At 40.2% G+C, this 13,242-nt stretch overlaps 1 protein-coding gene across 1 annotated transcript in view; it reads left to right on the forward strand.

Annotated features, from left to right (window-relative positions):
- LOC128483063 (ALK tyrosine kinase receptor-like) overlaps nt 1–13,242 on the forward strand; it is a 111,674-nt gene that overhangs the window by 45,328 nt on the left and 53,104 nt on the right. The window contains exon 2 of the mRNA XM_053459103.1: nt 9,135–9,245. Within this exon, the coding sequence (XP_053315078.1) occupies nt 9,135–9,245 (111 nt within the window). The remainder of the gene's footprint in view (nt 1–9,134; nt 9,246–13,242) is intronic.

The following is a 13,242-nucleotide window of genomic DNA, read 5'->3' on the forward strand; positions in this document are numbered from 1 at the left end:
GAAGCAGAGGAGGCAGGGAAACAATTAGAGAGTGTGAGAGTGAACGAGAGTGCAAGAGAGTGAGTGAGAGAGGGAAGGTGGGCTACGGCTACGAATTCTGTTCCCAAATTAAAAATTACCCCAGAATCTTTTCCATCGTGTAATGAAATTGCCTTTTTTTAGTAAAGAAGATCAAGGAAGGGCTAGAGACGGGGATCTCAAAGAAGAAAGTCAGGGCCACGTCCCGCTAGGCAGTAAAAGATTTTTTCCATCCAAAACATAAATAAGTTTACAAATAAAAATACAGAATAATATATTTTTTTTCATGTTTTAAATGAAAGCAATCTACAAATACACTGAAACTAAATACTTTTGGTGAACATCATGGAGGAGGTGCTCCTAAGAGCCTCGACGTCGGAAGAAGGTCCAAAAAATAAGTCTGGCCGTGCGCGATTATATCTTTGAGGGATTACACGGCGCGAAGTGAGCAAAAGTTGAATTGCCTCTTGTTTGTAAGATAAAGGGCACTTCAGGAGTTTGGCATTTTCTGCACAAAAAAATAAAATCAACGAAATAGCAAGACGAGGGTAAAGTGCTTAAGTTGAAGAGTAAATTTTATTCTTTTTTAAATTAACCTAAAAGACTCGGCAATGACTTTAGTATCCAAGGCAAGATTTATGGAAGGAAATGGTCTGTGTGAAGTTTGAAAGGAGATTATCTGTTCTTTCGTAGAGATATCATCGCTTATCTTATACACCAAGAACGTATGTTAAGGGCCGGTGAAACATTGTATCATGACGTCATGGATCCTATTGTCTGTTTAACAATAATAAGCGTCCATAAATAACAGGATGAAAAATAATCAATTGCTTTGATTAAAAATCCACCCAAAAAGGATTTGGATGGATTTTTTGGCTCGTTTTGGCCCATTTGTTTCAGGCAATTGATTTAATTCCCTGTACATTCAATGTGGACAAAAATCGTGGGGTGTTTTTAACTTGGGAACGACATTCATTGTTCACTCGCTCTCCCGTTCGAAGATAGAGGGAGAGGACGTCACAGAAAGCGCTGCCACTTTGGCGGAAGGTTGTGCCAGGTTGGGTCAGGTTAGGTCCGTGGAGATCCGGATGAAGAGAGAAGATAAAAGAGAGAAGATGAAAGAGAGAAGCCAGAAGATGAAAGAGAGAAGATGGAGAACAAGTAGATGCAGAAGCAGAAGTGGTCGGCAGAAGTGGAAGTGGGCGTCAGAGAAGGTAGGGAAACATTTAGAGAGGGTGAGAGAGAGAGAGTCTAATATATTCAGTATATTTAGTAACAGGGAGGCTGATATCTGAGGGGGAGAAGCACCAGCTCTTGAAAAAGTACCCCCCCATCGTTGAAGTATATCGGGTGATAAGACATTCACATAAATGTTGGTTGCAGTAGACAAGCAGGGAGCAACTGAGGGCAGTTTAAATAATTTCAGTGATGTTGTACGTAGAATGAGACATTTACAGAGAAATATTTCACGTGAGATTTCTGGTTTGGGGTTAATGGAGGTAAGGAGTATGAAAGACTATCATGGTTTTACTGGAAAAATATTCTAGATATTTCATAAGTGATTTCAGTTATGAGGCTAATGGAGGACAGATGCTTGAAGAATTCAGGTTTTAAGAGCCGTCAGGTCCACTCGGCTTCACTCCAGTTGGTTTCTTTCATTCTCAATGGTTGTTTTGCGGACTCGCGATGGATCGTTGAGTTATGGGGTTGGTGCTGTGTCATTAGTCGGAACTCCTAGATGTGACTCCGAATGACTTTACGCTCCGTTGTCTCACTTAATGACGTGCAAATTAAAGATTGGCGCAACACAAATTTGCATAGAGATGACATCATGCCTGCCAGGAGTCTATATTACCTATGTTTAGAGCAAAAGCGGTGCAGAAATTACCCCCAAGAATTCTTTAAGGAGTCCCAGTGGTTATCATACAATGATCATCATTGGAACTAGGACAGGTAGAGCAAATATGGCTGCCCCTCACACCGGGCACCTGTAATCGGTTCTTATTCATGTAACCTCTATGCCAAACCCCAAATATTCACAGCTATGGCTGTTACCCCCTAGGAAATACACCCAGCCCTAGTCATCCCCTGGTGAATAAATCACATAGTGCCCGTCAAACTCATGATTTCAGGTCCTTTAAACGTGCGTTGGGTGGCATTCTCCATTTGAATTTCTCCCTTCCTTTCTTTATTCTCTTATTACAATTTTCTTGCATCTCTCTTTTCTCCTTCCTCTATTTTCTCTCTTTTATTTCTTCTTTATTTTCTCCTCTCTCTCTTTTTTTCTCTCTTACAATTTTCTTGCATCTCTCTTTTCTCCTTCCTCTATTTTCTCTCTTTTATTTCTTCTTTAATTTCTCCTCTCTCTCTTTTTTTCTCTCTTACAATTTTCTTGCATCTCTCTTTTCTCCTTCCTCTATTTTCTCTCTTTTATTTCTTCTTTATTTTCTCCTCTCTCTCTTTTTTTCTCTCTTACAATTTTCTTGCATCTCTCCTTTCTTTTTCCTTTATTTTCTCTCCTCTCTCTTTTTTATTCCTTCTCCCCTTCATTTCTTCTCTCTTTCTTTTCCCCTGTTCTCTTTTCTTCCGCTTCTCCTTTATGTTCTTTCACTCTTTCATCGCTCCTTCCCTTATTTGTCTGTTTTCTCTCCTTTCTGTCTACAAAACCAGAGACATTGTGTTTCCAACAAAACATTACATTTATTTATAATGCCAGCAGGTTCCCTAGCGCTGATACTATAGGGGGATAGTGAAAATATTTAACATTTCCAGTTTCAAGTTTAGCCCGGTTACGCCATACACTCCCCGATAAGAAGCTTATTTAATGTTATAAATTAAATTAAGTTAGAATTTGGAGAATGGCAGACATTTTCCTTATATATCCCACTAAAGAAGCCGGTTTACCGATCCTAGGTCCCCTTCATTCTGGGACTGGGCAGGTGGCAACCCTACATGCAGTACTGGTGGCTGTGGCATGGTGCACAGTGGCTGGCAGTGATGAGAATGAGCGGCACTGTTGATGTTTTTATTTTCAGTTAAGGGGCAGTAAAAGTTTCCAAATATATATAAAAAAACTTTATATTTAAATGCATTATTAGTGAATATATGAAGTGGATGGGTTTAAACTTTCCTGACTGTCCCATGTCATCAGTGAAAAAAAAATGGTAACTTTGAAAAATGTATTTTTTTTGTAATTTCCCAGACCGGGTGTTTAGCACGATGGCGTTCATATATAAGTAAAAAATATTTCTTAGGTGTTTTTTTATTTTTTTTCCTGTCGCGTAGTACATGAATATGAATTACGCTTAAGCATCTGAACACATTTTTTTCTCTATAAATATTATATTAGAGTCCTTTTCTTGTGAACAGATTAATTATTTAGGAACTCTGTTTCATTGACGATGCATCAAAACCTTATTGCCTGTCCTGTGCTTGTCCAAACAATCCTTCTTGTTCCCCCCTCAACCACCATCCTCCTCTTCTACCCGCCGTACACAGCGAGGCGACCACACGCTCGCATGGCCGCCTCAAGTATACTTAGAAGGTGGACCACGTACTTGGCAGCATCGCCATGGCGACAGAGGACGCAGTCCTGCAGTTGACACTCATGGTGGGTTCCTTCCCAGCAAGAGCGTTCGTTCCTGCGGTGGGATTCCCCATCGTGAAACCTGAGAAGACGCTTAACCTATCAAATATGGAACCCCCCCAAAAAGCTAATATTCATGCCAGGGGGAAATAGTTCTAACAAGCAGCTCGTCTCTAGGGACCGAATTCAATTGCCCGACATAAATCTATCACAAGTGATGGAATAGAAATCCTATTTTGCTCTTATTTTCTCACGTCTCTCCTTTCTTTACTTTTCTCTTCTCTCTTGTTTCAATCTGATCTACCTCTCCTCCTCTATCTCTTTTCATGGTGGCATCTTCACTTTCCTCTCACCCCTCTCCTTTTCCTATCCTGTCTCCTTTCTTTGTTTTTTTTCCCTTCCTTCTTCTCCGCTTTATGCTAGTGGATTCTGTTACTATAGAAAATAGAAAGGGTGCCCTATTATTGGAATTTTTGTTGGAATGATGTATATGGTAACAACATCTTATACATTAACCTCCGCCCATATGCATCACTCAGCCCATTCCTGCATATCTGTGTAAATAAAATAAGGTGACAAGTTGCCCCATTTAACCTCAATTTGAGACCCGCACACAATACACTCACACTCACTCTAACACCATTTTAACATATTTCCTGAACACACACTCTAACACCACACATTCTAACACACACTCTTACACCGTACACAGAACCCCTATGTTCAGAGCTGCCACGCTACTATTACTGAGGGGCACATAATGTTTAATGACATGACCCTTCTACTTGCCCTAGTGCACCTACCGCACCCCTTAGCGTGTTCTTGACTATACGCAACCCCTTTTAGAGTGCCTATGCCTGGCTGGTATATGTCTAAACGCATATACTTGCCCAAGCCATGAACGTAACGTAATATTCCCAAAAAATTTATTTTTAACACTCTCCGAGTGTGCTTTCCATAGCGCAAAAGGAAAAAAATATACGGTGCGGCATACTGCCTTATAACAGTTCAGTAAGTTTCGAGTGACTTTATATAGTACACATTTTATGATCTTTTTTGGGCTGTTCATTGCTTCGCCATTTAAAGTGTTACATTATGATCGTAGGCCATAATAACTTTTAAGGAAATCGGTATTTTAACACGGATCCAAGAAAGGGTTGATGCTTGGAAATTAGCAAGCGCCCAGTTATTAAGGAGCTTTATAATTAATATCTTTATATAATATATTTATATATAATAATTAATAATAATTATAATAAATGGCATCTATTAATTTAATATTTATTTTAATTAATATTTAATATTAATATATTTATTTCAGATTATAACAATATCTGATGTAGCTTGATAATTAATTACCCGCCGGAAAATCAGTGCAAAGGGTTAAATATTAATACAGAAGATCAATAAGCTTCTCGGGAACAGGGGAAAAAAGGCTAAATCCTGGATTTTATACTTTTTATTGTTTAGCTCTATATCACCGGCAGTTTTTAATGTACGAATAACATAATAATAATGATTTTTCTATTGAAATGATGTTTTCGGCTGAACGTCAATCACCAAAGGAAGCGCCGTGGCTTTGGCCGTTCGTTACCCTGCATCGGACATGCTCGGTGATCCCATACCTATATTTAGAAGGTGATTTAAGACTTCAAGTGGTTTATGAGAGTAATAAAGTGTAAATAATTTGAGCCGAAAGTAATGCACTCCCTATAAAACGGGATTATTACTTTTTGACAATCAATTAACCCCTTAATGACAAAGCCCGTACATGTACGGGCTCAAAATGCATTGTTTTCAATGGGTTTAGGGACCGCCCATTGTCCTTAAGGGGTTAATGAATTGTAAAACTGATTTGTGGACGGTTGGGAGAGAAAAGAAAAACCTTATATCACAATATGTTTCAATATCAATATTAAGAGCCAGATGTTGTATGCGAACAAAGAGGTTACTCTGCAAATGGAGAGAAACATAAATCAAGGCTGAGTGCCTGGACCTCAGAGAGTGAACATAGATTCGTTTGGTCCTCTGATGCCTTCAAAACTAGGTTATCATAGGAAGGAGAGGAAGAAATAAAGGGGTGGTAGATCAGTGGAGCAGCCTCCCAGCAGCAGCACCAGGTGTTAATACAGTGGAGGAAGTGACAGGGAGTGGGGGCGTGGCCTAAATAAAGTAAATTGTACATTTATACCCCAACTATAGCAGGATTGAGACCCCCTGGGCATCCTAGGCAGTTTCATCCCCATTACACACACGCACTCTTACTGACACTTATGCATCAACGTGATATATAAGACAGTGGGCATTTTTTTTTTTGCAAAATAACCTAGTTTCAGTAATCATTCAGTTGCGAGCTGGATACAGATAATCAATGATCTCGGTCAATTGATAAATATATATCCAGAGCTCCTCAAATTGTACCATTAACCTCCTATTGATGGCGGCTCCACTTCCAAACCTACAAAAATGAAATGTAAGTGCGGGTGAACTATGAATGCGATTATGAATGAATTTAAAGGCTGTTACATTATTCATCTGTAGGGATCGGATCTTAAGTTTCAGTGTACGATATACAATATACATTTCATAATACCGGCTAAAGGTCAGATCGTATATTATAAACCCAATGCCGTGACGGCGTTCCTGATCTCACCTTGCAGTACGGCGCATTTAAAGTAGCTCAGGATAGAGATTTTTTTTATCTTTTCGACTGCAATAAGAAGAACTGAGCTTTGATACCCTGGAACGTATATGTGCTACGTTTATTTCCATCTCAGAGGCTTTGCCTGACTGCCGTTTTGCCAAATGAACCTGCAGGGTAATTCAAGAACATCAAAAAGCAATCAGGGGTAATTGGAAGGAACAAAGTTTAAGAAATTATGGAGAAAGAAGATACGAATGAGGATTAAATATGGGAGAAAAGCTGTGGAACGGCATTAAAGTGTCGTTACTTCTTTCAACTTTTCTTAGTCGCTCCTCTCTGAGGACAAAGATCTTGGCCAAAACCACTTCATTTCTCGATGGGCCGAATGGTTCTTATCTGCCGTCAAATTCTGTTTTTCTCTGTAAAATGAAGAGTTGTACATTCCTGTGAAGTTAGAAGTTAGTAAGCGTGTGTCATTGGTGTAAGTGTGTTTACATATGTTGTATGTTGGAAGGGGGGGGGCAAGGAGCAAACAAACCACAGACCAGTTGTATGGGGGCAATGATGGCACAGACTAGCAATTTTTCACCCCCAGGCCCCGTGGTTTCTGGTTACACCCCTATGTACATATGTTTTGTATTCTAATCGTTATGGGACAAGTGGACTGGGGGCGAAAAATTCCCCCGGGTCCCCAAGATAAACAGCTAGTCTGTGCCATCATTGCCCCCATACAACTGGTCTGTGGCTTGTTTGCCCCTTCCAACATACAACATATGTAAACACACTTACACCAATGACACACACTTACACACTCCATCTCACCCAAACGTACACATCCATGCTCACACACAAGTACACCTACACGCTCACATACACACACTATTACACATCTATACATATATATTTATATATATATATATATATATATATATATATATATATATATGTATGTTTGTCACATGACCCCTATACGTTCCTGTCTCCCCAAATAAGTTTAAAAAGGACGCTTCCGACCAGGATAGACCTGGACCCTGTAGTTACGCCAGTGTATGTACAGATATTTGAATAAATTCATGAACTTCATTCTCCTATAGAGTCACCAAATTCCCTTTTTTTGTTCTTATTATAGTAAAACATAGCATTTTGTGTTAAAATATATTTGGCTACCTATTTATAACCCCCTTCAAACCAATCTATATTGATTTCTGGTGCTTTTTGAGTTTTTAAAGCGATTCCTGAATGCCGTATCTTGTTGATTTCCTAAAACGTTACTTAAGAAACAAATGCTTGTCTTTTATGGCGGAATAATAGGGCTGCGATGGCGCTGAACCTTATGAATCTTCCATATAGGGTTGGAAGTCATCCAAGTCCACGGAAGAGTAATAAAAGGCCTCCAGTCTGTTCATTATCTTTATTAATCCCAGTTAAGTGAGATTTAGCCTTCTGCTTAATTCCAGTCTTTAAGTGCAATTGGTTTATTGGAAGATATTCCTTATTAGTTAATGTGTAATACGCAGCGCACGGAATGCATCAAACATATTAACATAATGTAATTCGACAAGTCGGTGCATCTTTCCGAGCAAAGAATGTAAATTGTACATATATATCGGTGTGTATATATATATATATATATAGATAGATATATATATAGATAGATAGATATAGATAAAGATAGATAGATAGATAGATAGATAGATAGATAGATAGATAGATAGATAGATAGATAGATATAAATATATATATAACATGCTTTATACATACAAAGGTTTGACCCGTGGTCTCTTACTGAAGTGTTGCTTGCCCTGGGTCTCCGGGTAACTTTCCTCTTTCTTCATGCAGGGGCGTGGTTTGTTACCACGCCTACTCCCCACCTACGTTCCACCTACATTCCACCCACTGTGTCTTGCTCCCCACCCACTAAAGGCCTTTTTAGGGGAAAGCCACTCCCCCACAAGAGGCAGCGCTCCGGATTTCTCTGTCCTTCTGTCATCTATGGTACAGTTTTACTTGTGGTTAAATTCTAACTTTAAGTTAAAATAATACATAAAAATTACAAAATTGAAAGATATTATGTGTTCTATAGTCACATTTCAGAATTTGATATCTCAATGGAAAAATGTTGCAGCAATGTACAATCCCAAGGGATGGTGTGAAGATACCGTATTTACTCTATTATAAGACGAGCCAATGGGGAGAAAACTTAGGTACAGTAGTGGGGGGGTAGTAATGGGGGTAGTAATGTGGGGTGGTTATTTAATCCATATTTCTGGTATACTCACCTGCCTATCAGTCAAGTGGCTCAGAGATGAGGAGCACATCTTTAGGAACAACATGTCCCATGATGCTCAGTCAATCCTTAAGGCACCTGAGAATCATGGGAGATGTAGTACACAAAGGATTTGCTCCGGGGTGGATTGGGGATCTGTTATTGTCCCGGCTCAATTTATTATAATTACTCATAACTTGCACTTTTGTGTTTTTCAAGAGGTGTAATTATGTTGCAGTTTTTTTTTTGTTGAAAATAAGGAACAATCTTGCCTCACAAATGGTGAGATTGGTGGCAAAATGTGGCCATATAATATGTTTCTGTCTCCGACGTTATCCCCTCTTCCTCTCCCCACCCTTCCGAAGGGTGCCTGAAACAATCAGCAACTTAACAGAGAGAGATAACATAATGGGGAGGAATAATGATGTAATTAAAATGGCTGTCCTTGTGGTAATAGGTATATAAAGTATTTTAGAACATTAATGGAAACTGTATGTTAGTGGAACAATAGAAAGAGCGACGTACGATATGGGTATCAGACGCATGGAGTTTTAATTGAGAATTTTGATTCAGAATTTCTGGAAGTGCTGACATTTTTTTTTTTGTTGGTTTTATTCCAGGTTTTAATTTTGCCAAATATTCCTCCAGTAATCCTCTTAACATCTACACCTGGAACATCTCTTGGGTTATGAAAGAAGCTTTTACAATCAACAGTCCCCGAGCAAAACACGGTAACTCATTAGTGTGCATTTTATTCTCAGAAGGTTGGTTAGAACTTTACATAAAAGACGGGGAATTCATTCCTAACTCACACGGTCCTAACGATTACTGATAGTTCTACTTCTATGCAAAACTCTGTATCTTAAAGGGGAAGTCTGATGGAAATGTTTAACCCCCCCCCCTCGCTGTATACAGTAATATACCCTATAGCGCTGTATACAGTAATATAACCCCCAGCGCTGTATACAATAATATAACCCCCCCAGCGCTGTATACAGTAATATAACCCCCAGCACTGTATACAGTAATATAACCCCCAGCACTGTATACAGTAATATAACCCCCAGCGCTGTATACAGTAATATAACCCCCAGTGCTGTATACAGTAATATAACCCCCAGCGCTGTATACAGTAATAACCCCCAGTGCTGTATACAATAATATAACCCCCCCAGCGCTGTATACAGTAATATAACCCCCAGCGCTGTATACAGTAATATAACCCCCAGCACTGTATACAGTAATATAACCCCCAGCGCTGTATACAATAATATAACCCCCCCAGCGCTGTATACAGTAATATAACCCCCAGCGCTGTATACAGTAATATAACCCCCAGTGCTGTATACAGTAATATAACCCCCCAGCGCTGTATACAGTAATATAACCCCCAGTGCTGTATACAGTAATATAACCCCCAGCGCTGTATACAGTAATAACCCCCAGTGCTGTATACAGTAATATAACCCCCAACGCTGTATACTGTAATATAACCCCCAGCGCTGTATACAGTAATATAACCCCAGCACTGTATACAGTAATACCCCCCAGCGCTGTATACAGTAATATAACCCCCAGCGCTGTATACAGTAATATAACCCCCAGCGCTGTATACAGTAATATAACCCCCAGTGCTGTATACAGTAATAACCCCCAGTGCTGTAAACAGTAATATAACCCCCAACGCTGTATACAGTAATATAACCCCCAGCACTGTATACAGTAATATAACCCCCAGCGCTGTATACAGTAATATAACCCCCAGCACTGTATACAGTAATATAACCCCCCAGCGCTGTATACAGTAATATAACCCCCAGCGCTGTATACAGTAATAACCCCCAGTGCTGTATACAGTAATATAACCCCCAACGCTGTATACTGTAATGTCAGTCAGCAATCACAAAACCTGGTTTTATATAATTCTGTTCCAATAAACTCCCTTTATCTGCTGTCAGTCATGTGATATTTTAGGTGACTTTAAAACACCACACTGAGCTGATGCTTTATGGCTAATGAAATATTTTTCTCCATAGGCTATCATTAGCCAGAGTAACCGGTTGGGTGATTAAGACTGAGCCATTCTATTGTTCCCCACAGGCAGTATGATAAGGAGTCGGGGGGTTTGTCTAGTAGATAACAGAGCGAGAACGCATAGAAATGGCTGATATGAAGCGGTCTGAAAACATTATATTATGGGACAAAAACTAGGACTGTTTTATGAAAATGTATTTTTAATCTGCACGTTCCTCCTGCTGTAAAGACTCAAACCTTAATCAGTCGTCGGTCTCGTCTTAGATTCAGGAGCCGTATGCCTATCCCATGCATGTTTATCTACTCTCACTGTATTAGCCTCTACCACCTGTGCTGGGAGGCTTTTCTATTTACCTACCACCCTCTCGGTAAAGCTAGCCTTCCATTACATCAGCGTTCTGTTTAGAATTCACAATGAACTCAGGTTTAATAGAGGTTTTGGACGCCGAGCCAAGACATCCTTCTTATTTTATTACAGACAGCCATGAAGCAGTTCCTGGCATTTCCGATCTCTAGTAGCGCCAGGAGCCGGTTGAGCGCTCCAGGTTATTGTTTCATTAATGAATACGCTTATTTTTCCTGATCCGACACCAAACAACAGTAGCACCTGAGGGTGGCTTTAAAAAGTCTTGTAAATCCTTTAAGAAATAGTTGCGGGTCCAGACTGGACATCTGGCACCGACCCACCTAGCGTGTCCAACGTTTATCGCCGGCTTTTATCTCCAGTCCGCCCGTAGATAGTTGCCATTAGTAACGGTACGGTAATGGTATTTATAAGACTGTTGGGTTACTATGAATAGCAAATTTTACAGAATTTTGCCAAATTCTGCAATTCGTCAGAAGCCACAAATCTGAGGCCGGAGCCCAAGGAAAACAAAGGAAAAAGTTTCAGAATTTTCGTCCAAAGTTCACTGGCCCTTTCACGCACACACACTCATTCTCGCTCACTTTCTCTCTCACGCTCTCTAAATGTCTCCCCACCTTCTCTGCCGACCACTTCTACTTCCGCATCTTCTTGTTCTTCATCTTTTCTCTTCTACCTTCTGTCTTTCATCTTCTCTCCTTTATCTTTTTTCTCCTCTCTAAATGTCTCCCCACCTTCTCTGCCGACCACTTCTGCTTCCGCAATCTTCTTGTTCTTCTTTTTTCTTCTACCTTCCATCTTTCATCTTCACTCCTTTATCTTTTTTTCTCTCTTTTATCTTTTTTCTCCTCTCTAAATGTTTCTCTACCTTCTCTGCCGACCACTTCTGCTTCCGCATCTTCTTGTTCTTCATCTTTTATCTTCTGCCTTCCGCCTTCCATCTTCTCTCCTCTCTTCTATCTTCTCTCTTCGTCCGCATCTCTGCTGCGATAACATGGCACAAACTTCATCTCTGCATGAACTTCATGAACTGGCATGTCTGCGGCCCTCATGGACTGGAGCCGAATACCACTGGGTTAGATGTTTATGTTAGACTTTCCTGACTATTTCTAGATTTACAAAAACCCAAACAATGAAAACCTAGCAGAATATGCTGCGAGGATGTAACTTGAGATCAGATGTGCTGTTGAGTGGATGTATGATGAGAATTGGTGTTATTTCTATTGATATTACGGTCGGTTAGGATGTCTTCTTATTGTTTTATGCTGAGTAGCTTCGCTGCAGATAATTTCAGTCGCCTTTACAAGGAAACATTAGAGTGACTTTCAGTATTAGTTCCCTGGGATTGTTATTATGAGGGGCACTCATAGCGAATACACAACATAAGTAATCAGATGATTTGTCAGGATGCCAAATGATGTCACTTTCTCGACATAAACACAAGAAGGTGATGATGTGTTACGAAAACGCTCGCGCTCACTATCACCTCTAAGGTAGAACAGTAAAGGTTTGTTCCCTATTATAATCTCCTAATGAGATTCCATGTTAATAGAATTTGGATTTATATTCACATATACACTACCTCCTAGACATTTCCTTGTTTTCGAAAGAAAAGACAATTTTGTCCATTAACATAACATGAAGTGGATCAGAAATCCAGCGCAGACGGGGTTAATGTTGTAAATGACTATTGTAGCTGGAAACGGCGGATTTTTAATGGAATCTCTTCATAGGCGTACAGAGTCCCTTTATCACTCCCATCACTCCTGTGTTCCAATGGCCCTTTATCACTCCCATCACTCCTGTGTTCCATTGGCCCTTTATCACTCCCATCACTCCTGTGTCCCAATGGCCCTTTATCACTCCCATCACTCCTGTGTTCCATTGGCCCTTTATCACTCCCATCACTCCTGTGTTCCATTGGCCCTTTATCACTCCCATCAGTCCTGGGTTCCAATGGTCCTTTATCACTCCCATCACTCCTGTGTTCCATTGGCCCTTTATCACTCCCATCACTCCTGTGCTCCAATGGCCCTTTATCACTCCCATCACTCCTGTGTTCCAATGGTCCTTTATCACTCCCATCACTCCTGTGTTCCATTGGCCCTTTATCACTCCCATCACTCCTGTGTTCCAATGGTCCTTTATCACTCCCATCACTCCTGTGTTCCATTGGCCCTTTATCACTCCCATCACTCCTGTGTTCCAATGGCCCTTTATCACTCCCATCACTCCTGTGTTCCATTGGCCCTTTATCACCCCCATCACTCCTGTGCTCCAATGGCCCTTTATCACTCCCATCACTCCTGTGTTCCAACGACCCTTTATCA

The sequence above is a fragment of the Spea bombifrons genome, chromosome 3, assembly GCF_027358695.1.
Source record: "Spea bombifrons isolate aSpeBom1 chromosome 3, aSpeBom1.2.pri, whole genome shotgun sequence".
Taxonomy (NCBI): Eukaryota; Metazoa; Chordata; class Amphibia; order Anura; family Pelobatidae; genus Spea; species Spea bombifrons.